Source organism: Lissotriton helveticus, chromosome 5_1, assembly GCF_964261635.1.
Source record: "Lissotriton helveticus chromosome 5_1, aLisHel1.1, whole genome shotgun sequence".
Classification (NCBI taxonomy): Eukaryota; Metazoa; Chordata; class Amphibia; order Caudata; family Salamandridae; genus Lissotriton; species Lissotriton helveticus.
The window spans coordinates 922,042,901-922,068,877 of record NC_136065.1 but is presented as its reverse complement, the minus strand read 5'-3'; the positions used below and the strand labels follow the sequence as shown (position 1 = coordinate 922,068,877).

The 25,977-nt window shown below is 43.1% G+C and overlaps 1 protein-coding gene across 1 annotated transcript in view; it reads right to left on the bottom strand.

Annotated features, from left to right (window-relative positions):
* Positions 1–25,977, bottom strand: part of NOC3L (NOC3 like DNA replication regulator) — a 493,023-nt gene that overhangs the window by 284,447 nt on the left and 182,599 nt on the right. The window contains exons 7-9 of the mRNA XM_078643385.1: positions 23,434–23,595; positions 20,946–21,039; positions 15,927–16,102 (exon numbers count right to left, since the gene is read on the bottom strand). Of these exons, the coding sequence (XP_078499511.1) occupies positions 15,927–16,102; positions 20,946–21,039; positions 23,434–23,595 (432 nt within the window). The remainder of the gene's footprint in view (positions 1–15,926; positions 16,103–20,945; positions 21,040–23,433; positions 23,596–25,977) is intronic.

Below are 25,977 nucleotides of genomic sequence, written 5' to 3'. Positions count from 1 at the left end.
GACGAAATGGCTAAATTTTGTGCAAAAAATGATTATGCACTTAATCGGGGACAGAACAAAGATTTTGGTTCAAATTCATTGATGCTAACATCTATTGTTGAGACATGGGAGGAAATTAGGGACTTGCAAAATGAAGCTGATGATGATGAGAAAAACACATGGTTGAAAGCAGAATGTAGGCCACGAGATGAGGATGGAGTTTGGACTTACAAAGATGGCAGAGTAGTCTTACCAAATTGCATGATTGCTGATATGGCCAGAATGTATCATGGCCCTGGTCATATTGGAAGAGACTCTATTATCAGGCTTTTCAAAGAAACATGGTTTCATACTAAGTTCAGGAAAATTGCAGAATCTCTTTGTCAGAGGTGTTTGACTTGCCAACAAATGAACCCAAACAGGAAATCAGTTGTGGGAACGGGAGTAATAGGACGGGAGGGTGGTCCTTTTACCAGATTACAGATGGATTTCATTGAAATGCCAATACACAACTGTTTGAAATATGTTTTGGTGATTGTGTGCTTGTTTTCAAGATGGGTAGAAGCATTTCCCACACGTCCTTGTGATTCAATTACAGTGGCCAAGTTGCTTCTTAGAGAGATAATACCAAGGTACGGTTTCCCAGTCACTATTGAGAGTGATGGAGGGGGACATTTTGATAACAAGCTGATGAAATTGATCTGTGAAGCATTACACATTGAGCAGAAAATACATTGTGCATACAGACCAGAGGCATCTGGAGTAGTTGAACAGATTAATGGAACGATAAAAAATAGAATTGGAAAAATGTGTCTTGATACAGGTGTAAAGTGGACAGATGCTCTTCCACTTGTTCTGATGACTTTGAGAAGTACACCAGATAAAAAGACAGGTCTGAGTCCTCACGAAATCCTTATGGGTAGAGTAATGAGGCAAGCTTTTGTACCTATAGGAAAACTGTTATGCATTAATGACAGTGCAATTTTAGAATATTGTAAGCGTCTGTCTGACGTAGTGACTTCTGTGTCTAATCAGGTGGGAACTGAAGCACAATCAAAAGATAAAGTGCAGACACATGATCTGAGACCTGGAGATTGGGTCAGAACGAAAGTTCACCGAAGAAGGAACTGTTTGATCCCGAGGTGGCAGAAACCAAGGCAGGTGATCCTTGTTACTACGAATGCAGTGAAGTGTAGAGGATTGAAAAGGTGGATACATCCAAGTCACACTATTCCAATACCTACACCTGAAAACTCTGATGAAGAGAGTGATACGACAGATGATTCAGATTCTGAAGAGGAAGTAGAAAGAAATCCAGATATTGAAGATCGACAGAGTGGTCGACATCTGGAGAGACCATCTGTGAATGGAGATTTGATTGGAAAAGAGTTGAAGATTATTGAAATAGATTCTGGAGATGAAAATAATCTGCTAGACAAAGAAAGAGCAGAAGAAATAGAAAAAGAAACAGGTGAAGAAAAAGAACCTGATCAAGATTAGAGAAAAGAAAAAGAAACAACAGAAGAGTCTGATCAAGTTCAGAAGAAAGACCAGGAGGGTATCGAAAGGCAGGAAACGAACTCTGAAAGCAGGAACAAGAAATCCGGATCTGGGAAGTTAAAGGTGATTGAAGAATTGGAAGAAGACGAATTACCGAGTACCAGTGATGGGAGAAGGAGTGCTGTTCCTAACGGAGTAAGGCTGCCGATTAGAAAAGATCCTGGGATAACAATTGAAATTTCTGACAGTGACTCTGGAGAAAGTGATGAAGAATGTCAGAAAGGAATAGTGAAGAAAAGATCATGGAAAACAGAATCTAATGAGTCTGAGCCAAAAAGAAAAACCTTGAAGAAAGGAGAGACTTGGCCAACTGAAAACGGAGGGTTGAGAGTGAGGTTAGTGAAAAGATCAAAAGAGCAGGTGAATGAGATCACTAGTCAGGGGGATCCTGAAAAGAAAGCTGAGAAAGGAAAGAAAATAGAAGTGATTTCTAGAAAGACAAAAAGAGTTTTGAGACCGAATCAAAAATATAAATCTCCTGAATGGGCTTATATAATAATACCACCTGTAATTGAAATAAACAGCAGTAGTCAGGAAGAAGAAGTGGAGGAAATTAGGGACAATGATTGAAGTACTAACCTGTTAGAATTTAGGACTAAGTTTAGGTTTCTGTTTTTGGCGTAAGGCTGAAGAAATTGTGTTAGGTGACACAAGGTCGAAGAAATTGTATTTAGTTGGAGAATAACTTGTGACGCAAGGTCGAAGAAAAATTGTTAGAGGGTTTAAAAAAAAAAATAATTTAAAGGGGGGTGTCAGGTTTTAAAGGGGGGTGTGAGGTTTTAGAAATTTTTGAACATTTTTGTTTTCTTTTTTTTGTTGTAAATAAGTTTAAAAAAATGCCTTATGTAATGGCGCGTGGTACTTCAAAATGTTCCATTTTCAAGAAATGCTGTAAGATGACTCTGGTGTGTGTGCTCATATTAATTCTGCTCTGGTTAGTTTTAGCTGTCATCTTTCCTTTCGGGATCGATAAGGAGAGGTACAAGGTCAATATGACAAGCAAAGCTTCAGTTAGTCAAGACAAACATAGTGCAACACACAAAGTTAACAAGGTTATTGATCACAGACCAGATGCTCATCAGGACAGGTCTGTTGGTGATTTTTCTAGCAATACATTTTCAAGGCTTTTGGGAGAGTATGTTAAGGTCATGGATGTCAAAGATTGCTATATTTGTGTAAAGTTGCCTGCTTCTGTTTCTGAGGGAGTGACATACAATATGTTATGTTATGTTATGTTACGTCTATTTTTATGCTTCCTCTTACTTATGGCATAACATGCAGTGTGATAGCTAGCTTATTTTACCAGACTGGTCGGTTGGAATATTATTATTCCAACTATGATGAGATCTTTGCTAACCTGAAAATAGAGAATGCTTTAAATAAACATAAACAAGCTAAACAGATGAGGGATTTCTTTTTAGTAACTAATGAGCTCACTTATGAGTACGCATACAGAAATAACTTAACTTGCAAATTGAGAGCTGAGGAAAAGTCTTTCCTGAATCTTGTTGAGGAGAGAAGGGCAATTTATAAAAGAAATGAGATGGTCAAACAGACCAAATCTAAATTCTGGCAAAAGGAGGATGCTAAGCTTAATGGCAAATCTTTTGACAATGTTGCAATTCACATAGACAAACCAATTAGTGGCAAGCTTTGCATTAGGAGAGATAATACCCTGTTTGATAATTATTTTGTAGGAGCTAGCAATTGTGAGGACACTTACCAAATCATGGGGGGTTGGGGATTCAAAGGTGGCAGAGATCCAATTTTTCCTGGGATCTATTTTGTTTGTGGAGATAAGGCTTATTATAATCTCCCGGACCATTGGTACGGGACATGTTTTGTTGGTCTTGTGTTCCCCAAGATTTTTCATGTTGACAGAAATGCAGAAGGTTCTTTTGAAATCAGTGGCCATGCAAACAGGTATAGGAGAGAAAGTTTCTCAGAAATTTTGGGAGACATCTTTGAGGCAGTGATACCCTTAGTAGGTATAACCCTGAATGCAGGAAGAATCAGAAAATTATCTACAATTGTTGACAGATTGTCCACTGACACAGCAGGTGGTTTTCAGTTAGTGGATGTGGAGGTCATCGCGGTCAGATCAATGGCGATGCAAAATCGCCTTGCTTTAGACATACTCCTGGCAAAAGAGGGAGGAGTCTGTGGTATTTTACATGTGCAGCATTGCTGTACTTACATTCCAGATGAGAGTAAGAATATTGAAATGTACATTAGAAACATCACAGAGATGCACTCAGAAATAGTCCCCTTAGAAGAGGATGATTTTTCAGAACGTCTTTCAAAAAGATTCCAAGCTATCAAAACCTGGTATCAAGAAATAGGTGGTTCAGTTCTTGGCAAGATTCTAACACCTTTGTTTGTGATAATTTTTGTGATAGTTTTGACAAAGATCAGTTGCATGTTACACAAAAGAAAGAAGCACATGAGGGAAAAGAGAAGAATTTACAAAATCAAAAAGGAGCAAGAGAAAGAGATAGAGCTTGAGGAGTTGCGTAGAGCTCAATATGAAAGTTGCAAAGATTTTGCTGAGACAAGTCTTTAGAAAATACTAACAGAATGAAATTGAACCATTTTCGTTTGAGATAAAATTTTACCAAATTTTTGGGTATGGTCTGGTGATTGGTTAATCACCAGATAAGGGAGTTGATGGAGCGAGATTCAGAAATGTTTTTCATTTCAACTCGTGAAGTCACACTTCCATAAATAAAATAATAAAATTAACAGTTGTGCTGTGTATGTATTAATTCAACCTAGTTTAAGTTGCATCTACACATGAAAAACGCGGGATACTAACATGTGTGCTCATAAACGTGCATTATGTTGCATTTCCTTGTTTGTGATAAATAATAAATTAATCGTGTTTATTTGTCATGTCAAAAATTAACTGCAGCTGTTTAGAATAAATGGCATGTGCTTATTTTGCTTCCCTGTCTATGTGATGTCACTCTATTCTCTATAGGTGCATAAAGAATCTTGCTGGATAAAAAGAAGAATGGTAGATATAAAATGCTGCTTTATTTGTTTGCTTCTGCTAGGTAACTTAGACTAATGGGTTAATTATTAGCAGTGGAGGGTGGCAACAGAAAAATGTATATTACTCGCATTAATTATTTTCTTGTGTTTGTTTATACAATAGTTAATAAAATGGCTTTGGGCCTAGTGAAAATTTTCCGTGCTTGCTAAAATCTGTTTGGAGCCAGAGTGAGTCCATGATGGCAACAGTTTTCTCCGTCTGAAAAGTTTGTCGTGCTGAGATGACATTCTCTTAGCCGAACAAGGCCAAGGCCAGGAACCGGCGAAAGGCTTATGACATTCGTGCATCCGAGAAAGCTAAAAAACTTTATTTGTTACAATTGTTGCAAACTGGAGGAAACTGCGTTGTTCGAAAACTAGAGACAAAGGTCTCTAAGAATGATGACGGAACTATGATTCTGAAATGCGGTGACACGTCGCCTGTCACTTTTGGACCAATTGGGGCTCTGATTTCAGCAGTGAAAAATTACTTTTTCTTAGATTAGCTTAGCGTAGAAAGGTATAAAAACTCTTACCCCGTGGAAGAGTTATGCTTCTCCTTGCAGACCTTTGATGAGGGCGTTATGCTGTTGGACTTCTCTTGGAACACGTAAGAGCCCTCAAAGACTTTACTCTTTAATTTTCCTATAGTTAGCATTAGTTAGGGACTTAGGTTTTGAAAATGCCAAAATAATAATCTTCATTTGCAATAATAATTTTGATTCATAATAAAATTGTCATAACTATTTGCAATGATACAAATAAAAATGTTTTAATAAAATTTCTAATACATTTTTCAAATGAGTAGCTAATAAAAATCTTACTTTGGAAAACAAGCTGGTCTTGTTATTTTCATGGGTATAGGTTATTCATAGCTAGATCTTATCGCCACAGTGGCTTAATTAGCTTGTAAGTTTGTGAAGTACGATGAATTCATTTACCATGGTTGTATATAAATGTGTATAATTTGTGAATAGGTTAATTAGGTCACATGATTCAGTTGGTTATAATATGTCATGTTAGATTTATGTGCCTTATGAGAGTTTATTGATTGATAGTGTATATAGTGGAGTTAGGTAGCGTTGCTTATGACATATTTCCTATAGCCCGCTGGATCACTTACATCCCATTTAGCAGCTACTTTGCACCCTTGGCAGACCTTAACGAAATGGACTGACGTCTTCAGTATGCTGGTGAACTGATTTGCGCTCACGTTCATAGGCAACCCAAATCTGTCAGAGTACGGTGTAGACATGTACCCCAGGTAGATGACCTCACCATCATCAATGTCTTAAGCCTTCCCTGTAAGCAGACCCCTTAGGTTACATCATCTAGCAATTTAGCTACTCCCAATATTTCTTCTAGTACTATTGGAGGTGATAGCCCAGATCCTCTGTTGAAACTGATCCGCTGTAATGTGTTAGGGTTAGTGTCTAGGCTGGGCGATGAGGATTGGCATAATTTATATTAAAATTCTTGACCTGATTATATTTCAAGAAACCTGGTGTACGGAACATCTCACTCGATATCAGAGTTTTGAGTTCCTGCCCATAGAGCCAACAGGGGAAGAGCCAGCAGGGATTTCATGTTTTTTTTGTCCACACCACAAGTGGTTTTATGATCCACCCTGTGCCTGTAATACACGCTGGAATGCAAATTCTTTGGTTGATATAGTCAAATAATTGCTAATTTTTACAATGCCATTTGCTCTTCTCGTAGTAATTGCAATATCTATGATCTGGTATGTATTGTGCAGTGCCTTCGAAGAAGGTCTTTTTTATTGTTCAATGATTTCAACAGTATAACTGAAAGGGGATTTCAATGCCAAATTAGGGTCTAATCTTACAGTGCTTCAACCACTCAAAACTTACCACGGGGATGCTGCATCTGGGACTACAGATCATAGGGGAGAAAGGCTCTGTAAGCATATCCTTGAATTAGGGTTAGCTAGATCTGTTGGGACCCACGGATTAGGTTACTACCACTTTTACCGATAGAGGCTGGGGCACTACAAAAGATTATATTTTTGTTTCTCCTGTCACTGTCTCACTGGTAGGTTAGCCCATTCAACAGCTATTCCTGTCAGGGCATTCAGTGATCAAAATCCCACTAAGCTTTCCCATACCCTTACCCTCTCCCATCTCCATGCTTTAACTGGAGCTACGTGTATTACTCCACATGATCGTGGGTTAATACTTAGGTGGAGAAATGCTGATTTCGCCAAACTTTCTAACACTGTGATCAAAACTAATGTTTCCTTATTAATGGAATACCTCATTGCTAAATAAGTCCAACAATTCCATAGTTTAATTCTTTGAATGTTAACATTAGAAATACTTTATCATGTCCAGCCATCGTGTGTAACAAATCCAAACCGGGATGGTTTAATAAGGAATGTAGGGTAGCCAAAGGGAGATTAAGTGCAGCCATTAAATCTACCCCCAGAGACCAGGTTTATTTGCCAGCCTGCTGAAACGCATATAATTAAGCCATTCTTGATAGAAAGTGGGCGGTCAAACAGGACATGTGGGACAAGCTCATAGCAGCCATCTCCGTACAGGACACCAGCAGTTTTTGGAAAATGATCATTCAACCAAAAATCTCGAAAGATTTGATTAATGGGTTAGTGTAGGAAACTGGCTCCCTATATAGTGCACTAAAACTAAGTACACTGAGTAGAGAGTCCAATGAGTCCCAGATTGGTTCAGAGAGGCAAAAGTAGATAATACTAATACTCGATGTATGGTAGTGTGGGCGAGCAGTTAGGCTTATCAGAGGGTAGTGCTAAGCATTTGTTGTACTCACAGAGGCAATAAATGAGACACACTCAAAGAATAAATTGAGACCAATCTGCAAAAACAGCAGGTATTTTATATAGATTTTCAAACCAAGAACTTTGTTCACAGGTAAGTACTTAATTGCTTATAAGTTATTAAAGTTTGAAAAATAGTTCACAGTAGTGCGCAATTAAGCACAATGCATCTTTATGGGAGGAAATAGCAAAAATGCATAGAATATAGCAGAGTCGTTCTAGGGGTTCACCTTCTGGATTCGGAGTTGCAACCCACCAAAGTTGAAGAGGCCACCAGCGATCCATAGGGAGAGTCTTGGTTTCATCCAGGAGCAGGGTGCTAGAGGCTTTGGTAGCTGGTGCTCTACGAAGAAGGAGGGGCTACCTTGAAGCAAGCTGCATAGTGGGACTTGTCGACAAGTCTGAGTGCTCCCAAACGGGGGCTAGGGTTGCAAGGGCCTCTGGACCATGGGAGCACAGCCGGTTCGTTGGTACCCAGGCCGGGCGGGTTGGGTGCAGAGAAGGTTGGTCAGACGGTCTCTGTGCGAGAAGGTGGTCTTCGCAGTCTGGGGCAAGCAGCTTACAGGGATGATTTTAGGTCTGCTGGGCAACTCACGGAGTAGGTCTCAGGGTTCTTGACGTCCCTCGACAGGTGCTTACTTCCTGGGCAGTTGGGAGTAGGTCGATGTTTGTTTCAGGGCGTCCAATACCCCGGGGATTGGTATGGCAGAGCTACAGTAATCCATGTGTCTTCACACTCGGTGGGGAGACACAGTTGACTTCCCAGAGCACAAGTACTTCTTACTGAGTCTTGAAGCGGCAGACAGGGTTTTGCACCAATAGCCCACAGCAGGCACTCAGTTCTCTGGTTCAGCAGCACTTCTTTGTCCGTTTCTTCTTTCGGTCCATCAAATCTGAAGTTCTGGGTTGAGAGGTGCCACCTAAATACTCAATTTGAGGGCGTTAAGGGGAGTACCAGGTAGTATCCAATGGGCTACCTACCTTAGGGTGACTACGAGCTCTATATGACCACTTCCTATGGGAAGTGGGTAAAACCCGGACCCTAATAGGCTAACTCTCTCCAACACAAGATGGAGGATTTGGAAAAGTGGGATCCACATCAGCTGCCCCACCTTAGGGGTGGTGCTGACTAGGTGTGGGTACACCTCCTAAACTAACTAATTTTCCTACCTGTCCTGCAGAAAAGTGGGGTCAGGACAGGGGGTTCACATCATCCACAATCTAGAGAGGCCTGGTTGCATTTCAAAGGCGGCATGCCTTTGAAGCTTCCTGCCGTAGAAGCCAGTTCCGGCTTGGATGAGTTGTAAACAACTCCGCCCAGAGAAGGCTTGGTTCATAGCCTCTGAGAGCAAAGTCTCTCTCCTCAGGAGGCCAGAAACATGTCTAGTGATGGCAGGCTGGCTGAGACCAGTCGGCAACCACACTAGTAGTCAGTAGGTTTTTAGGGGGCACCTCTAAGGTGTCCTCTATTTACATTTGTTAATAAATCTGACACTGGTATCAGTGCAGGTTTATTAAGATTAGATATTTGGTACTAAGCATCTTGGGGTACAGTGAAGCCATCATAGAGCTGGGGACTTCGTAATGACGAGTGTCCAGCCCATGTACTCTGGATAGCTTCCCTGTTCACTCACAATGCCTAAGAATAGACTTACAAAAGCTAAGGAGTTAGGCCCTTTGGGACATGCAATAAGCTGGGCCTTATACATCAGAAAACACACAAAAGGTGCCTATACCATTCTTGGTTTCAAAATATCAACTTTCAGGGCAAAAACAAGTTTCTTTGATTTGCACCGGTATTTTTATTTATACCATATAATTTGAAGTTTTTTTTATATCTCACTTTATATCACAATTGTGTATGAAAAGGAAAAAACTGTACATTTTATACAACATTTACGACAATGAAAATCAAAATTCACAAACACTTATTTACATTCCACGTAATTACTAAAGGAAAAACAAGAAACATACATCTAAAATACAACACTCTCTACAAGCAGATACTGTATATTTCTATCTTAGTATTACGACTGAATGAATCAACATCCAAATGAAGGACAAAGTCAAACAAGCATTGGAAATGCAATAGGTCTCGCAATAGAATAGTTAGACATTTTTCGTTTTGCAAATGGAAGAGTGGTGTTGCATGGATGAGTGGCGTTGCATGGATGAGTGGCGTTGCGTGGATGAGTGGCGTTGCGTGTGAGTGGCGTGTGTGAGTGGCGTTGCGTGTGTGAGTGGCGTTGCGTGTGTGAGTGGCGTTGCGTGTGTGAGTGGCGTTGCGTGTGTGAGTGGCGTTGCGTGTGTGAGTGGCGTTGCGTGTGTGAGTGGCGTTGCGTGTGCGAGTGGCGTTGCGTGTGCGAGTGGCGTTGCGTGTGTGAGTGGCGTTGCGTGTGTGAGTGGGGTTGCGTGTGTGAGTGGGTTGCGTGTGTGAGTGGGTTGCGTGTGTGAGTGGCGTTGCGTGTGAGTGGCGTTGCGTGTGTGAGTGGCGTTGCGTGGATGAGTGGGGTTGGAATGCAATAAGTATCACATTAGAAAAGTTGTAGTTATTGTTCTTGTAAATGACATAATTTATTTATTTTTGCGATGTTAAAATTGCTATATTGATGGCTTTGTCATTTAGTGAGAGTGAGGGTGAGTGAGGTGTTGAGGGTGAGGGGTTGAGGGTGAGTGAGGGGGAGGCTGAGGGGATGAGGGTGAGTGAGGGTGAGTAGTTGAGGGAGGGTGAGGGTGAGTGAGGGTGAGGGTGAGTGAGGGTGAGGGTGAGTGAGGGTGAGGGGTTGAGGGTGAGTGAGGGTGAGTGAGGGTGAGTGAGGGTGAGTGAGGGTGAGGGTGAGTGAGGGTGAGGGGTTGAGGGTGAGTGAGGGTGATGGTGATTGAGGGTGAGGGGTTGAGGGTGGGTGAGGGGTTGAGGGTGAGTGAGGGTGAGGGTGAGTGAGGATGAGGGTGATTGAGGGCGGGTGAGGGTGAGGGGTTGAGGGTGAGTGAGGGTGATTGAGGGCGAGTGAGGGTGAGGGGTTGAGGGTGAGTGAGGGTGACTGAGGGTGAGTGAGGGTGAGTGAGAGTGAGTGAGGTGTTGAGGGTGAGGGTGAGTGAGGGTGAGGGTGAGTGAGGGGTTGATGGTGAGTGAGGCTGAGGGTGAGTGAGGGTGAGTGAGGGTGAGTGAGGGTGAGTGAGGGTGAGTGAGGGTGAGTGAGGGTGAGTGAGGGTGAGTGAGGGTGAGTGAGGGTGAGGGTGAGTGAGGGTGGGTGAGGGTGAGGGTGAGTGAGGGTGAGTGAGGGTGAGTGAGGGTGAGTGAGGGTGAGTGAGGGTGAGTGAGGGTGAGTGAGGGTGAGTGAGGGTGAGTGTGAGTGAGTGAGGGTGAGGGTGATTGAGGGTGAGTGAGGGTGAGGGTGATTGAGGGTGAGTGAGGGTGAGGGTGAGTGAGTGAGGGTGAGTGAGGGTGAGTGAGGGCGAGGGTGAGTGAGGGTGAGTGAGGGTGAGTGAGGGTGAGTGAGGGTGAGTGAGGGTGAGGGGTTGAGGGTAAGTGAGGGTGAGTGAGAGTGAGGGTGAGTGAGGGGTTGAGGGTGAACGGTTGAGGGTGAGTGAGGGTGAGGGTGAGGTGTTGAGGGTGAGTGAGTGTGAGGGGTTGAGGGTGAGTGAGGGTGAGGGTGGGTGAGGGGTTGAGGGTGAGTGAGTGTGAGGGTGAGTGAGGGTGAGGCTGAGGAGTTGAGGGTGAGTGAGGGTGAGTGAGAGTGAGGGTGAGTGAGGGGTTGAGGGTGAACGGTTGAGGGTGAGTGAGGGTGAGGGTGAGGTGTTGAGGTTGAGTGAGGGTGAGGGGTTGAGAGTGAGTGAGGGTGAGGCGTTGAAGGTGAGTGAGGGTGAGGGTGAGGGTGAGTGAGGGTGAGTGAGGGTGAGGGTGGGTGTTGTGCATACAAAGAAGAATGGTCGGGCTGGAAAGATGATTGACTTTGTACATAAGTCAACCATATTCTCAGAACTATTACAGGGAAGTCGTTGAGCATACGGGAAGGCGACTTGCAACATAAAGAGAGCAGCACGTGAATAGTTCTTCAGGTATGATTGTGGGGGTGAAAAAAAGGAGAAAGGGCAAGCTCACAGTGTGTGGTCAATAGTGCGTAAGATGGAGAGTACATGGGTGGAAAGGACAGGTACGATTGAAAATTGGGTTTCCCTCATTAAAGAAAACACAAATTGATTATTACCACGGCCCATTTGATAGAGTTGCTGTATCAATAAACCAGTGTTTATTTACCTAAAAAAGAGTTTAGAGATCCCTTTTTATGTTCTTATAACAAAACATGCACACCATGCGTTTCTTTGAATCTGTAGTAGAGCAACCCCAGTGGAAAGAAATCGAAATCAAAAAGATTTGGATGATATGCAGTCTTGCAGCAGAAGTGGAAAATATATTTATAACTTTATTTACAGGAATGGATTAGTGCTGAACGGGGACGATGGGTGAAGCTGATCACATTTTCACGGTATGTTAGCAAAAGGTATTTTGAAAGCCAAGGGAAAAAAAACTTGGTACAAAACGATGTAAATCAGAGAAGAAAGAAAAAAGGCATCTGAGGGCTTACATTGTAGCGAATCAAGACAAGCGGCACAACAGTACGACAAACAGGAGATGGTGACTAAAGTTTCAATTATGAGGTTGGAAGGCAGTGAAGTGAAATGTGAGGAGGCACTCCGATTACCTCTTCAAATTGTAAAACAGACGGAGGGCATTGCTGTGGGGAGGGGGTGTAGGAGAAATGCACACGGCGGGCAGGGGAGGGGGCGGAGCGGGGAGAGCGGCATGTGGGTGTGAAGAAGCCGGGGCCTTTGAAGTGAAGCTAAGCTTCACTTCAAAAGGTGTCGGAGGAATGCGGCTGAGGGAACAGACGGCGATTGCGGCTGAGGGAACTGATGTGCACGCGCTTTTAAGCTCAATGCACATGCGCATTGAGCTTAAAAGTCACGGGCACTGCAAGGAATCGCCACGATTCCTTGCTTGTTAGTTAAAGGTTGTTTAAGCCGCAATAGGCTCGCAAGCTCGATGCGCATCGACAGGCGAGACCTAAAAAGGAGCAAAACCACCACAAGGTTACCAATTTCAAAGGTAGAAAAAACAAATTTGAACTATCAATGACGTTACTCGCTCCTTCAGTTGTGCCGACGCGTTTCAAATCCAGGAAAACCAGTTCCCAGATTCTCATCAGGGCTTTGTCACTTTCTGTATAAGATGTAAGAAGAACAATAAAGTTTTATTTAAAAAAAACTTTCTTCAAACATCCACTTTCTCTATAAATTGCACTATTAGGTCTAGACGTTTTTATATACACCTGAGCAATTTGAGCCAGTAGAGCCTTCTTGATTTTAAAAGTGGGCTCAAGTTGCAGTGTCTCAGTCGATCCATATTTAGGAAGGGAAAATTCAATTTATTCAGTGAAGACGTTCCCTAGAGGGAAGAATATTGATATATCTCTCAGGCTTATTGATGTTTCAATATTCACTAGAAATGGTAAGAACACTCTTAGCAACATACCTAAATTATTCAGGTCGAATTTGTTGAGTCAATAAATTGGTTCCAATCTTTATTTCCGGTCGGGATCTAACAAAACATGACATCCTATTAGAATCATTCTAGTAACCTCTTTTAAATGGGAGTGTTTCGGCACTAGTCACGCGTCTTATGTCATATACCTCCCGAAGTCTTACGAGGACTGCAATGTGTTCTTTTTGTAGTAGTCTCTCCACAAAATGCTACTTCTTATTAATGGAGCTGGCGAGAAAACAAGAGGAGGGATACATTTGTAATTATAAAACCTTATAAAAACATAAAAACAGCATCATCTGCTTTATGCAGATGATGCTGTTTTTATGTCTCGCTCCCCAATGGCCTAAGGGCCCACATTGATAGCTTTGTTGGCTTCACAGACAATTTAGATTTGGAAACAACATTTCCATAACTAAATGTATGATATGTAGCCCAAGAGCTGTTAAAGCATGCTCTTTCTGGATTAAAGATAAGCGTATCGAGCAGGTCACCAACTTTCCATATCTCGGAATCATGTTTGACTCGGAATGCTTGTGGTTACCTTGTGCAGCGAATCATTGTTTACGTTTCAACCACTCCGTTGGGGCTTTATTTGATTTTGCAAAAACAGCAGTGCGAGAAACTGGGTTTCTGTTGCAGTAACCCCCACTTTTTGCCATACTACTGATGCACTTTTGACTAGATGTAAACCAATTCATTTAGCCTTGAGAAAGCCCTGGCGCTACCTGCCATATAGGGTGAAACACGTGTCGGCTGTCTTTCCTCTCTGTTTAATAAATAAAATTTGGATAAACCTAATGAAAATGAATTGAATTATTAAAGAGCCGAATGGACATGGCTATGGCCTTTGTTAAGACCAAACAAAAGTAAGGAAAGATTTACCCTTATCACCTATTTATTCAAAGGAAAGGAATACATACTCGCTCCTAAACTCAATTTGTATTTTTGAAGCTCTCTAGGGTCCGGGGCTTCGAGTATGGCTCCTTCATTTCGTCAATAATTACGAACAAAGATATAGGCCTGAGATCCCTGGACCTTTCATCGCTGTTGGAACTACATCAGGGGTGTTATTATATTCGTCCCATGAATTAGGTGACTGAGGTGGACTATTAGTCCCTACTGGGTCATGTGCACCCCCACCTGTGTTATCAGAGTCTGTATCTACATCATCATCTGGATTAGTGGATAGTGTAGGCGAATGATGTGGTGGTGGAGGTGTAGCAGGAGGAATAGTATGGGGAGGTGGTGGAGAAGGGACCCTTAATGGAGAGGTTGCAATGTCTCTTCTTTGGAGGAGGTGCAGGCGCCTCTAGTGGTCTCTTCTTGGAGCGAATAGCTAGTTGGCCAGTCTTAGGATCCTTTACAAGAGTCTTTTGAGTAGGATCTGGTGTAAAAAGCTCTTCTGTGTAGGGCAGATCCTTCAGCGTCGAAGGTTTCGGTTCCGGAGGTTTTTTCGTCACCGACTCGGTAGCTGGTCTAGGGTCTTTTGGCTTAGAAGTATGACCTTTCGAAATGTCTTTTACCGGAACGTGTTTTTTCGGTTCCGGGTGTTTTTCCGGCTCCAAAGTGTGTGAGTCGGGACCTTTAGGCGTTTTTTTACTCGGCTCCAAGTGCGGTTTTGGCATCGATGAGCCGGTGCCAGTCTTTGGCGCCGAGTGCTTAGGTGTCAGAGCAGCGGTCGGCGTGGTCGAGGAAGATGGCTTCTTCTTCGGTGTTGGTATGGGCTCGGCACCAGGAATAGGCTGACTCGAGCCCGAGCCGCCTGAAGGCTTAGTAGGCTTCTTTGCCAGGCCCGAAGGCAGGGCGTGGGAAGCAGTCTCTCGGTGTGCACCTGGGCCAGAAGGTGAGGGTGTGACCGAAGCCTTTTTTGAGGGTGTCGAGGAAGGGTTGGGGTCAACGGTCTTACTTACGACCCGTAAGTAAGAGCTGGCACTTTCTTCGGCCCGCTGGTGTTTTGGCACGTCGACGCCCTCTTCAAAGATGTTGACGGGGATCGAAGCTGACGAGCGAGCCATAGTTCTTCGAGCCCGTCGGTCTCGAATTGTCTTTTTGGAACAGAAAGAGGCACAAGCGGAACAGTCTTTGGCCTCGTGCTCGGGTGAGAGGCAAAGGTTGCACACCTCATGTAGATCTGTGTGGGGAAACTTCGACCCACATCGAGGACACTTCTTGAATGGCGTCCTTTCCATGAGCCAGAGAGTAAGGCCCAGGTAGGCCCGAAGGCCTTAGTCGACGACCGGAATGGAAGACTTCGAAGTGGTGAAGAATCGCGTCGATGGGGAGCGCGATCGAAACAATACCGTCGAACTGGGTGAGGATTGCGCGCCGAAGGAAATTCGGTTCCAAACCGGAGCGCAGGAAACTCATTCGAGCCCGATGGCGGAAAAAACCAATCTCAGGATGGAGCCGATGCCCATGCGCAATGTGGTCCAAAGGAGGAGTCACCTATCTCGTGACTTCCAGAGAACTTTTCAGGACAAAAACAAACTGCAAACATCCGGGCCCAACACTAGGTGGCGATCTATGGACAGTGTGTAATCAGCAGCTCGTATGCCTTGAACAAATTCAACTAAACAACCTGGAAGAGGGTTAATAAGCTCACCTTTTACATAAATACCTTTCCAGTTGAAGCTTTGACTACCAAAATCATTAGCTTAAAGTGGAGGTGAACACTCCAACGATACAGCAACAAATTGTGGGTCTTAGGAAAACATGTGTGTTATACATAAACAGACAACTTTGCTAAACCGATGCGTTTGGTCCAAATTTCCAACATTAAAAGACAGAAGTGGAAAAAGCCTTGCGAGGGAAAAAGACACTCAGCAATGCCACGCTTAGCAATTCTCAATTACATATAAAGATTTAGATTATGTTATCTTCAAAATATTTGCCTTATGGCACGCAGTCATAGCTTGAAACCAAATAAGAAATGACCCCTTTTACTTAAGCAATATTACCTTAAAATAATTACCTTGATACATTAAATGTGTGACTCACCCGTTTGGATTTGTCGTTCATGAGAGGTACAATCATCACAATAATGTTATTGTGGAAGTTGAAGTGAGACAGGGACAACATCAGTTCGCACAAGCACTTCACTGCAACCTCTGCCAACCCTTTGTATGCTTTCAATGATACAACATCGCTTTTCTTCAGCTTCATTTGCTTCCAGTCTTAAACAGAGAAGAAAAAAAAAAGATGTGGCTCTGAATTAGACTTCAGACAAATGTAAAACTGGTCACCCAATTTCATTTGTGGAGCATTGTATGAATGTGGAAACATCCTCATAAGTCCAATATTCAATGTTATCATTGACTTGATAGAAATAGTGTGTATCTGGTAGTATCTGTTCAAAATGGTGCACTACATACTTGTTATTTCAGGTTTATGCAAAATAAAGTCATATTGTATTCACTAGATATAGCACATGTATATACACATGAAAACAAAAATGAGGGCATATTTAGTATTGGTGTGCTTTCGTCTTGAAATGTTTACTCACGTTTAACACTTAACTAATACTTAAAATGTATTAATCCTCTTAATATAGCACATTCAAGCAATTAAAACATGCATGACCCTTTTAACCCAGCAGCAGAAGAGCAGATATTGGCTACATACATCACTGGGAAATATGAGTAAAAAATATGTCAGGGGTGTAGTTTCCTTACTGTACAATAAGTGTGAAGCTGTGAACAAGTACATTTGTGTTTCTTGTGGAGGAGAAAACCTGGCACCGTGTTGGGCTAGCTGTTCTCTTGCACATCATGAAGTAATCTTCTTGACTATGGGTTCCATACTAATACTTAGACTTTGCAATATCGTTTGAAGATGGAAAGAACTTGGGAAGATTGTCCCATTTCCTCCGCTCGCTAGATGTTTTTATGCTCATGGCTCAGAATCTTGCTGCAATCTTCAGCCATGGTTGATTTACAAAAAGGGAGATATTGCCCCATTTCAAAATATATTTACCCACAGAATCTGGTTAACGAGGACTGAAAAGAAGAGTGACAAATGTACCTATCCACTTCGACACTATAACTCGAAGTGGTCATCCTCAAAATGAAGTCACGGCAGGGAGTGACCACAGTATTGGTGTCAAAGGCCGAAGTGATTTCATTCTCGGTCAGAGTACTTCCATGGCTTGGGGAAATCCTTGATGTGTGGAGACATACTGCAGTGAAGATTCAACATTCACTCTTCGCCCTTGCTGCATTCAAGAGACTGGAGAACAAGGAATTTGTGAGAAATGGATGCAAATGGAAACTGATGGATCCATGGCTTCATTCTCGGTCAGAGTACTTCCATGGCTTGGGGAAATCCTTGATGTGTGGAGACACCCTGCAGTGAAGATTCAACATTCACTCTTCGCCTCTGCTGCATTCAAGAGACTGGAGAACAAGGAATTTGCGACACATGGATGCACAACCGCAGCAGAGGAACTAGCTTAAATTAATGGTCTGTCCTACATAATCTCTTCCATGAACACACAGACGTGTAGCAGGAGATTTTATCTGTGGTGTTCGAAGTACCACAATTTTATTCACTGCAGTTCTCAACACTTGCATCCCAAGGATGTTTACAGTGGAACTGTAATGGACTGGCCAACCAGCAGCTGAGCCCGGTCAGATGAAGCTGCAGGGAATGTATATGGAGCTAGGCATAGGGGCCCATACCTATGGAGGATGCCTGCATTGCCAGAAAAATCTGTACCCACCAGGCTAGGGCTGTATCACTGTTCAGGAAGTGGTCCAACAATGGAGTAACAGTATGGAGGAGGGAAGGCCTACACCAAGCCACAATGAACTAAATCCTCTTGGAAGGCACCAAGAAGCATTTACGATAGTTTACTACCAACACAATACTGTGTTGGGCCTTAGCGATTCTTTGATGTATCTCTGATCAGACAACTGTCCATTTATCAATGGCTGTAGTCCTTTACCTGCACACACAAATGCTACTACTAGGGCCAGGACCAGGGTAAAGCCCCAGGGAAATGGGGCAACATAGAAATTTAACTGCCATTTCCTAGCCTGGCAGTGTTGACTTCTACCTGTAAACATGAGGCCAGGGACAGACTGGGGAACCAAAAGCACCCTAGAAAAATATGAGAAACCCAGCAATGCACCCTCATCTCTTTTCCCATCCATCCATTAATCCATTCTCTCGCCCTCCTTCTCTCTCCTCTCGGATTACTTTTTCTCAGCCCTCTTCCTGCCTCCCTCTCTTTCTCTCTCGAAGCATCCCCATTCCTGCAGCAATTAAACTTGGGGAGCTATGGAAAGTGAAAAAGGCACCAGGAGTAGCCCTGGACTTTTGAAACCAACATCAAAGGGATCCAGCACACCGGGGAAATGCCCATTGGAATAAAACGCCTGTCCATCCCTGACTGAGGAACTTCCACTGAACATAAAAGTGTCCATTCCAGACATATTCGTTATCAACAGGAGAGTGAGGGATAATGGTCCCCCAGATAGGTAGTATAAACAACAAAAGAGTGTGACTACTTCATAAGAAGAAAGGGAGCAGGGGGAATAGAATTCTTCTTAGATTTATATAGAAAGCCCTCACTCACCAACCTAGTTGGTGACATGCTTCATCATTGGGCCCCACCGGGAGAGGCCGAATGCCTCCCCGGTGTGCTTTGATGCCAGAATTACTGCGGAGCTGGTTTTTGTGTTTGTGAAGAATAAAGGGGTGACAGTGTGGTTTAAAAATGTCTGGATTGTGTCAAAACTAACTTTAAGTGGCCAATCAGACACATTAAAAACAAAGTGCGGGAAGGAGGCTAAATAGATTGTTCAGCTACTTCCCATTAAGTGGAGTCAACATGTTTCTGCCATCGTGGTGTCAATTACCTGGCATTTGTCAGGACCTAGGAGCTAAACCTGAGGACGTGAAAGTGAAAAATGTAAAAAATGTGCAATCAGAAAAATTGGTTGGTTGCCCTTTGATTTAGGGAAACCAGTTTGCACCTGTAAATAAAATGACAATAACAAACAGAGAGAAAAGACAAGACAAACAATGAATTACTATCTTGCGCAGTTCGTTTGTTACAGGTATACCATGCTCTCAATGACGTGCTCTTGTGCTCTGAGTGAGTCAATCACCTGATGTTTAACCTGTACTCATTATGTTATGAGTGGTGGTGTTGCTAGCCCCAGAGGCCAGCATAGCTAGTGAGCACGATATGGGCGATCATTATTAATATAGTACTATAACACCTGCACGCCAGCTAGGGCCTTTAGCGGTTTTAGTCGTGTTTGGTAGGCGATCAAGGTGCCAGAAGGGCTAGTGAGGCTCTGCGGCGTGACAAAAGAATCACCCAAACACATGCGAATAGTTAAAACAGATTATAGACAAATTTGCAATAAAGAGTCTCAAGTTTGCTGTGAGAAATCCTCACACAATGGGTCTCGGGAGGGGGGTGGTTCCAGAGATATGCCATTCATTGTTATAGACAACTACCAGAGCATGAGTCAATGATTATATCTTCAAATCATTCTGCAGGTGAAGAAACAGTTTGAGATCATAGAGAAGCACAAAGGGGCAGAGTACACCACCCTTTTTTCTTACATAGAGTAGGAGAAATAGATATGCATCTGTTTTGTGGGGAGGACTGTCTAATACCAAACGTGAGCAGTATCCCTGCCTCCTTTCTGGAGGAGCCCCTAGATCACCTGCAAGAAGTCTTGGGATGCGAACTGCCGCAGAGGCGGCTGAGGGAACTGTAGAGCACAGCTATTCCTCACCACTGAAAGAATCCTCCTATCAGTGGATTTCTGGATTCGGTGACAATTCTCAAGAGGTCTTTCCCCCACTTTGGTGGCTCACCTGAAATAGGTTGTGGGTCCCTTTCAGATTCAACAGGCGTTGCCTGTCCTCCTTTTATCCTGACTCCTATTTCAAGGCAGGAGGCCACTTTGATCAATCTATGTTCTACTCCTCGCTTTACATTTACACATTAATTAGCACACCATTCAAGAGAAGAGATCCATGAAGAAAGACACAGTAGCTAGAAGAACTAGTTAGGTACTAGGTAGCATTAGCTACAAGTAAGGCACCCAGTTTTCTATTTCTACAGATTTTTACTGATAAATTCAGACAGAAAATAATGTGCTTCCTTAAATGGGGCTAGCTATGAGTGACTCTCCGTGCTATCTTTCATGATTTCCAGGCCAACAGCTGAGCAGAACGACAGCATGGAAAGTTAAAAAAACACGATGCCATTTCCTTTAATATAGGCATATTTCAACATATGGTTTCTGGTATAACACTAATATTTACCCGTGGGTGTTAGGTTTTATTACATTTGGGGACACACACACGGACACAGACACACACACGCACAGACACACACACACAGACACACAGACACACACACAGACACACACACAGACACACGCACAGACACACGCACAGACAGACACACGCACAGACAGACACACGCACAGACAGACACACGCACAGACAGACACACGCACAGACAGACAGACACACAGACACACACACAGACACACACACAGACACACACACAGACACACACACAGACACACACACAGACACACACACAGACACACACAGACACACACACAGACACACACACAGAGACACACACAGAGACACACACAGAGACACAGACACACACAGAGACACAGACACAGACACAGACACACACACAGACACACACACACACACACACCTGGGAGTCCTAGTTATGAGCAAGTATACTGAATTCTTTGACCCACAGTCAATCACTTATCAAGGCCTCAAAGCTCTGCACTTGGGTTTGTATTGTTACTGAGTAAAGTTCCGGAAACTAAGGATTGGCAGGTGTTTACTTCCAAATTGTTGTTTTGTATTATTACATAATTTTGTAAAACTGCACTATTACTGGTCTGTATTGACCTTCTAAACTGAAAGTGGTGTAAATGACCATACTGCTTCCATTTAGTCATATATCCAAACAATAATTATTGCGCTTGTAACAAATTGAATAACCACCCAAACCCTTACCTTTAACTGTCTGTTCTAGGTTTTCCAAGTAAAACTTGTACTGGCAAACCAGTCCTTCTTCAAATTCTCTTAGTTTCTGTGTTTCTTTTTTAACCTGCAGGCACAAGTTGTTTTATACAGGCAGAGTAAAGTATTTGATAAAAGTAACAGTTTAAAAACAAAGAAAGAAAACAAATGCAGGCTAACAATAACATCTAAAAAAAACATGTACTGTACAAGAAAAACATAACATTCATGTAGATATTTGGGTTTAGAGTAACAGGATAGGCACGGTTCAGGAATTTATTTCGCTGGACAACAAACGCAATTCCTATGCACATTTTAAATAACAATGTCTTCCACATAAAACAGGCCATACAATAATTTAACATGAAAGATCACACACAATTTACACAAATGGAGAATGACAAGTAATAGAAAGCCCTATTAATCAGATTATGTGCACAACTTAAAAGTCAGTTCTTCAGCTTTTATGGCTTTACATATTTTTCAAATGGAAATTTGAATCCAATTATTTCTTTTTTTTATATTAAAAGTCAAGACCCTACCAGCATTTCAAATATCTTGGTTAGTTGGTAAGAGAATCCCACCAGTTCCAGCAGTGGCTGGCAGGAAACGGGGGTGACAAAATCCATAAAAAACACACTTACATCCTCACAGCTGCCATGACCGTCTCTCCACCGTCGGGTCTCCTTCTCCGGCGAGTCCCAGAAGCAGGCAGCACCCTGGCTCTCTTAAGCCAAGCACAACGCTGTAATGCAGCGTTGGGATTGGTCTGAGTGCTGAAGTTCAGCACTAAGATGGGGAATGGGAGCCTGGGCATGTTCCTGTGTATTACAGCCTGGTGAGGAACATGCATATTGCGGATAACTGCTTGGCCAGCCCAAGGCGGGCGAACAAACCATCTTGCGTACTTGGTGTGCAAGCCACTCCTCCCCCTGTGCCACCTGCCCCTTCTAAGCCAGCCCAGAACCTATGAACAATAAAATAATGATAACGTTATTATCATTTTATTTTTCCTGCTTTGAGAACAGTGGGGCGGTACTCCTCCGTCTTAGCGGAGGAGCCGCCCCTGACCAGTTTACATTCATTGTAGTCTAGAAGGTTTTCTGGTCAGGGATCACAGATGTGCTGTAATACTGAACCTGCTCCTAAACTTGACAGCGGTTATGCAAAAAAAGAGATGTTTCTCCATGTCCAAATATATTTAACCCTTACGATTTGCAAAGATGCCTGATGAATGAGCTTTGATGCACCCACCTTCCAACACCCAGCTGGGGTGTAATGAGAGAATATCCAATAGAAATTAAATCCTGCTCATGGGCGCTTGCTTCACAGGCACACGATATGTACTAGTACAGCCAGCGACCAGGAGAGAGGGGATTTGTATATATACCTGTGCAATCACTGTTGCTTTCACTGTGAAATGCAGTTGGACATCGTAACTGAGTCACCTTCACAAGCATTGTTATCTTGAAATGGAAACATTGAGACTATCTCGCTCAGTAGCAGCTAAAGTACCATGTGAATGGATCATTTTAAATGCAAATCTAGATGTGCTTGAAGACAAATCTAAATCTAGAATTGGGCCGGAGGTGGGCGCACAAACATGTAAGCTTTTTGAATGAAAGTAAGTCAAAGAAATGAGACAAATACCAATGGAATTGTTAGAAAAGCCCACTTTTGGAAGGAGACAATCTAAATTCACAGTACCTATTTGTTAAAAAAAAAAAGCAAAAAAAAAAAAGCTGTGCATATTTGGCTACTTGACGTAAAAGGGAAAGGGACACTCACGCCTGAGTCAATTAGAGAGTTTAATTGGCTCATAAGCTCCTAAATCAACTTAGGGTGGAGACAGGTGGCTTACCTTTAAGTAACCTCACCTTTAGGTGGATTGGGCATTTCATGATAGAAGAACCACAGGAAGTTCAATCGCACATCCTTTCCTTCTGCCCCAAGCTTCTCAATTCCCGCTTTCCTGAGATCAGATTAGCTCTCGACTGGATCATTTTGTAAAGAATCGTGGCTTTTCATCTCTAGGCTTGCCCTGTCCTCGTGTTTTTTGTTAGTCCCTAATTTCTCTTTTTTAAGATTATATTGATTAAATGATTACAAACCATCGTTATCATATTTGCAACAGGAGTAACGTATACATTTTTAAAAACAGAAGTACGCTCCAACGTACGTCATTCGATGAAAGGAGTTATTTACCCACTCGTCTGTATTTTGTAAACTGCCAGGTGTATACTTAAAAGCAGGTACACCACATAAATCTCTGGATGTCCAATAACAAATACAACATTCATAAAATGAAGCAGTAGCTCAATTGACAACAATATCTATTTTAAGAACCAACAAACAAATGTGAAAATACAACTGTGTGATTATATCCCCCAAAAAATGTGCATCAAGAATATATATATATATATAAATGTATGTAGAATTCAAATTTTTTTTTTGCAAACCAAATGATTATGTCAATAACTACCTTTGATGCCTTTTCAGCCTCAGTTAGCGGTCGGATTTTATAAGAAGGAGTTATGTCTTTAAACACTTCTGTCAGTGACACCATCGCAAGCTTCCTTACAGTCACGGCCACGTTTGGGTCTTGCTCCATCAACATAGAACGCAACTCCTTAAGTTTTTTAACCTATTATTAATAAAAGACATGGTAAATCATGAATATGCAGAAATGACACAATAATAAATAACAATAGGGAAGAAAGCCTAGCTGTTAGTTATGAATTCAGTTTTGAATTAACTAATCAAAAACTGGGGGATTCCTAAAAAGGATACAAGGGTGAGGAAGAGAAAACAGAGCTAGAGTGTAGGAAAGTGCCCCTTTTTAGGTCTTGCCTAGCGACGCAGCGCATGCGCTGCTAGCTTGCGAGACGGTTTTGCTTTGGAAGTGGGGTGGAAGCTCCACCCATGCTTTAAATTGGCGCGTGTGAAAAATCCTTGCTTTTGATTGCAAGGGAAGCATGTTGGTTCCCTCCCTATCTCCTGTTTGCCATGCCTGCCCAGACAGGAGATGTGCACGCGCCCGGCCTTACAAATGGCTGCTTTTGTTCAGGCGTGAGGGTTTTTTTTTATAGAGGGCAGACAACATGAATCGCCCGTGTTGTAGTTGATGTGCTCGATGGCCCAGGAGAAAAACGCGGCACAACAAAAACTTACAATTCAGTAGCTGCTGTGAGGAGAGGGTGGTGTGTTGATCTTGCGGCCCCTGTGAGAAGCGTGGCCTTGGAAACTGGGCTGCGCTTGCATGGTCACTACTTTCGGTGAAAGTTGTCTGCAACTGTCTCAGAGGTGTGGATATGGCCCAGAATTAGTACCAGCGGCAGGAACAGCGGAGCAGAGCGGGTATGCCATTACACGGGCTAAGTGGTGGGTGCATCGGCATGAGAGGGGAGTGCGGGCGCAAGACTGCAGGTTGAGCTGCCTGATTGCTTTTGGAGGGCAGCTTTCAGTGTTATAAGCAGTATCACACAATTCCGTTATAAAAGTTTGTGCAGAAGTGGTATGCTTGGTTCGTCTATGTGTTGTAATGGCATTTTCAATGTGTCCTGATGCATGCACGTTGTAATGGTATGCGTGGTAATGGGGTGCATGGGGTGAATGTTAGTGTATGCATTTTTAAGGCATGCGTGATTAATGCATGCATTGTTCCATCATACAACCTTCGCATAAGCATTGAAAAAACCTATTGATTTTGCATGTTTTCTTCTCTTACCTTTTATTTTGCTGGGTTTTTTTGGAGAACGGTTGACAAATCCCCAGAAAGTGCTACAGGGCAACATTTCAGATGAGTTTATTAAAGTCTTATTACAATTCTTTAAAAGATCAATCCGATACTGCCAGACATGCAAAGAGCCACTCTAAGAGATGGTCTCCGAGCACCAACGCAGGGGGACCCCAGCCTTCACCATATAAGGGAAGTGACCGCCACAGCCTTCTCCAGCGGAGTGCAGAGGGACTTGTGCAGGGAAATATGAAGCTCAATGGCCTCATGTCAGATGCTTACCAAATGTAATCAGCACGTTTTAGACGTCTGTGAAAATAGTTTACGAGCACTTTTTATTGCTACAGGAATAAGTAAACAGCCGATGGACGGGGCTTGAAAACATTCTCAGCAGCTTGAAAGCACGCCTCTGTCCGACATGCAAATACTACAATCACGTTCTTGCTCCCGCTCCCCAACTCCTTATTTCTCACATCTCAAAACAAAAACACAAAAGATCTCAGCTTCTAGTCATCAAAAGAACCTAACCCCTCTTAACGTCTACTTCTGACAATTTTTTTAATGTTCCGCACTTTTTTAACAGTGCAGTGTTCTTCAATCCTGCCTCGTGCCATTTTTTCCGGACTTTTATATAGCGCGAACTCGACCTGAAGGTATCCGAGCACTAAGCACCAGATGAATCACAGACAGACACATTCATTACATTAGGCACGGGGAGATTAAGTGATTTGCACAGAATGTTCAGCGCCCCTGCCGAGACTCTAACCCGGTTCCCCAGCTTCAAGTTCAACCATTCCAGCCGGTAGGCCACATCCTCCGATGAACAGACGGATAGGTGAGGTTAGGGTTACAGGACATTCATCTTTTCCCCGACCTAAGTAACCATGGGTGGTGGGCTTTGTTCGGGAAGGTTGGTCCTACAGTGGTGTATTTTGTAGGAGAGGGATGGATGTTGTGATCCCTTCAACTGAAGCAGTGTGACCGGTATGTCATGGGTTACCCCCTGCGGTTGGTCTGCAGGGGAGGCAAGTGGTTTGATTGCCAGCTCGCTGCGATGTTGTGCTCCTTCAAAAGTGTTCGCGTGTCAGAGCCTTGGGGTGCAGTATTTCTTTCTTGATCTAGGTTCTAACAGGCCTAATGTTGCACTGTCCGATTCCCAGCACCCCTCTAGCAGGGGCACTCTGGACCTCATCTTGCTCCTTTTCGGTTGCTGGTTTTCAATATCCCACGTTCTTGTGTACGGCATTTCACAGCACGACTTGACTGTGTCAGAGTCCCCCGTGTCATTAG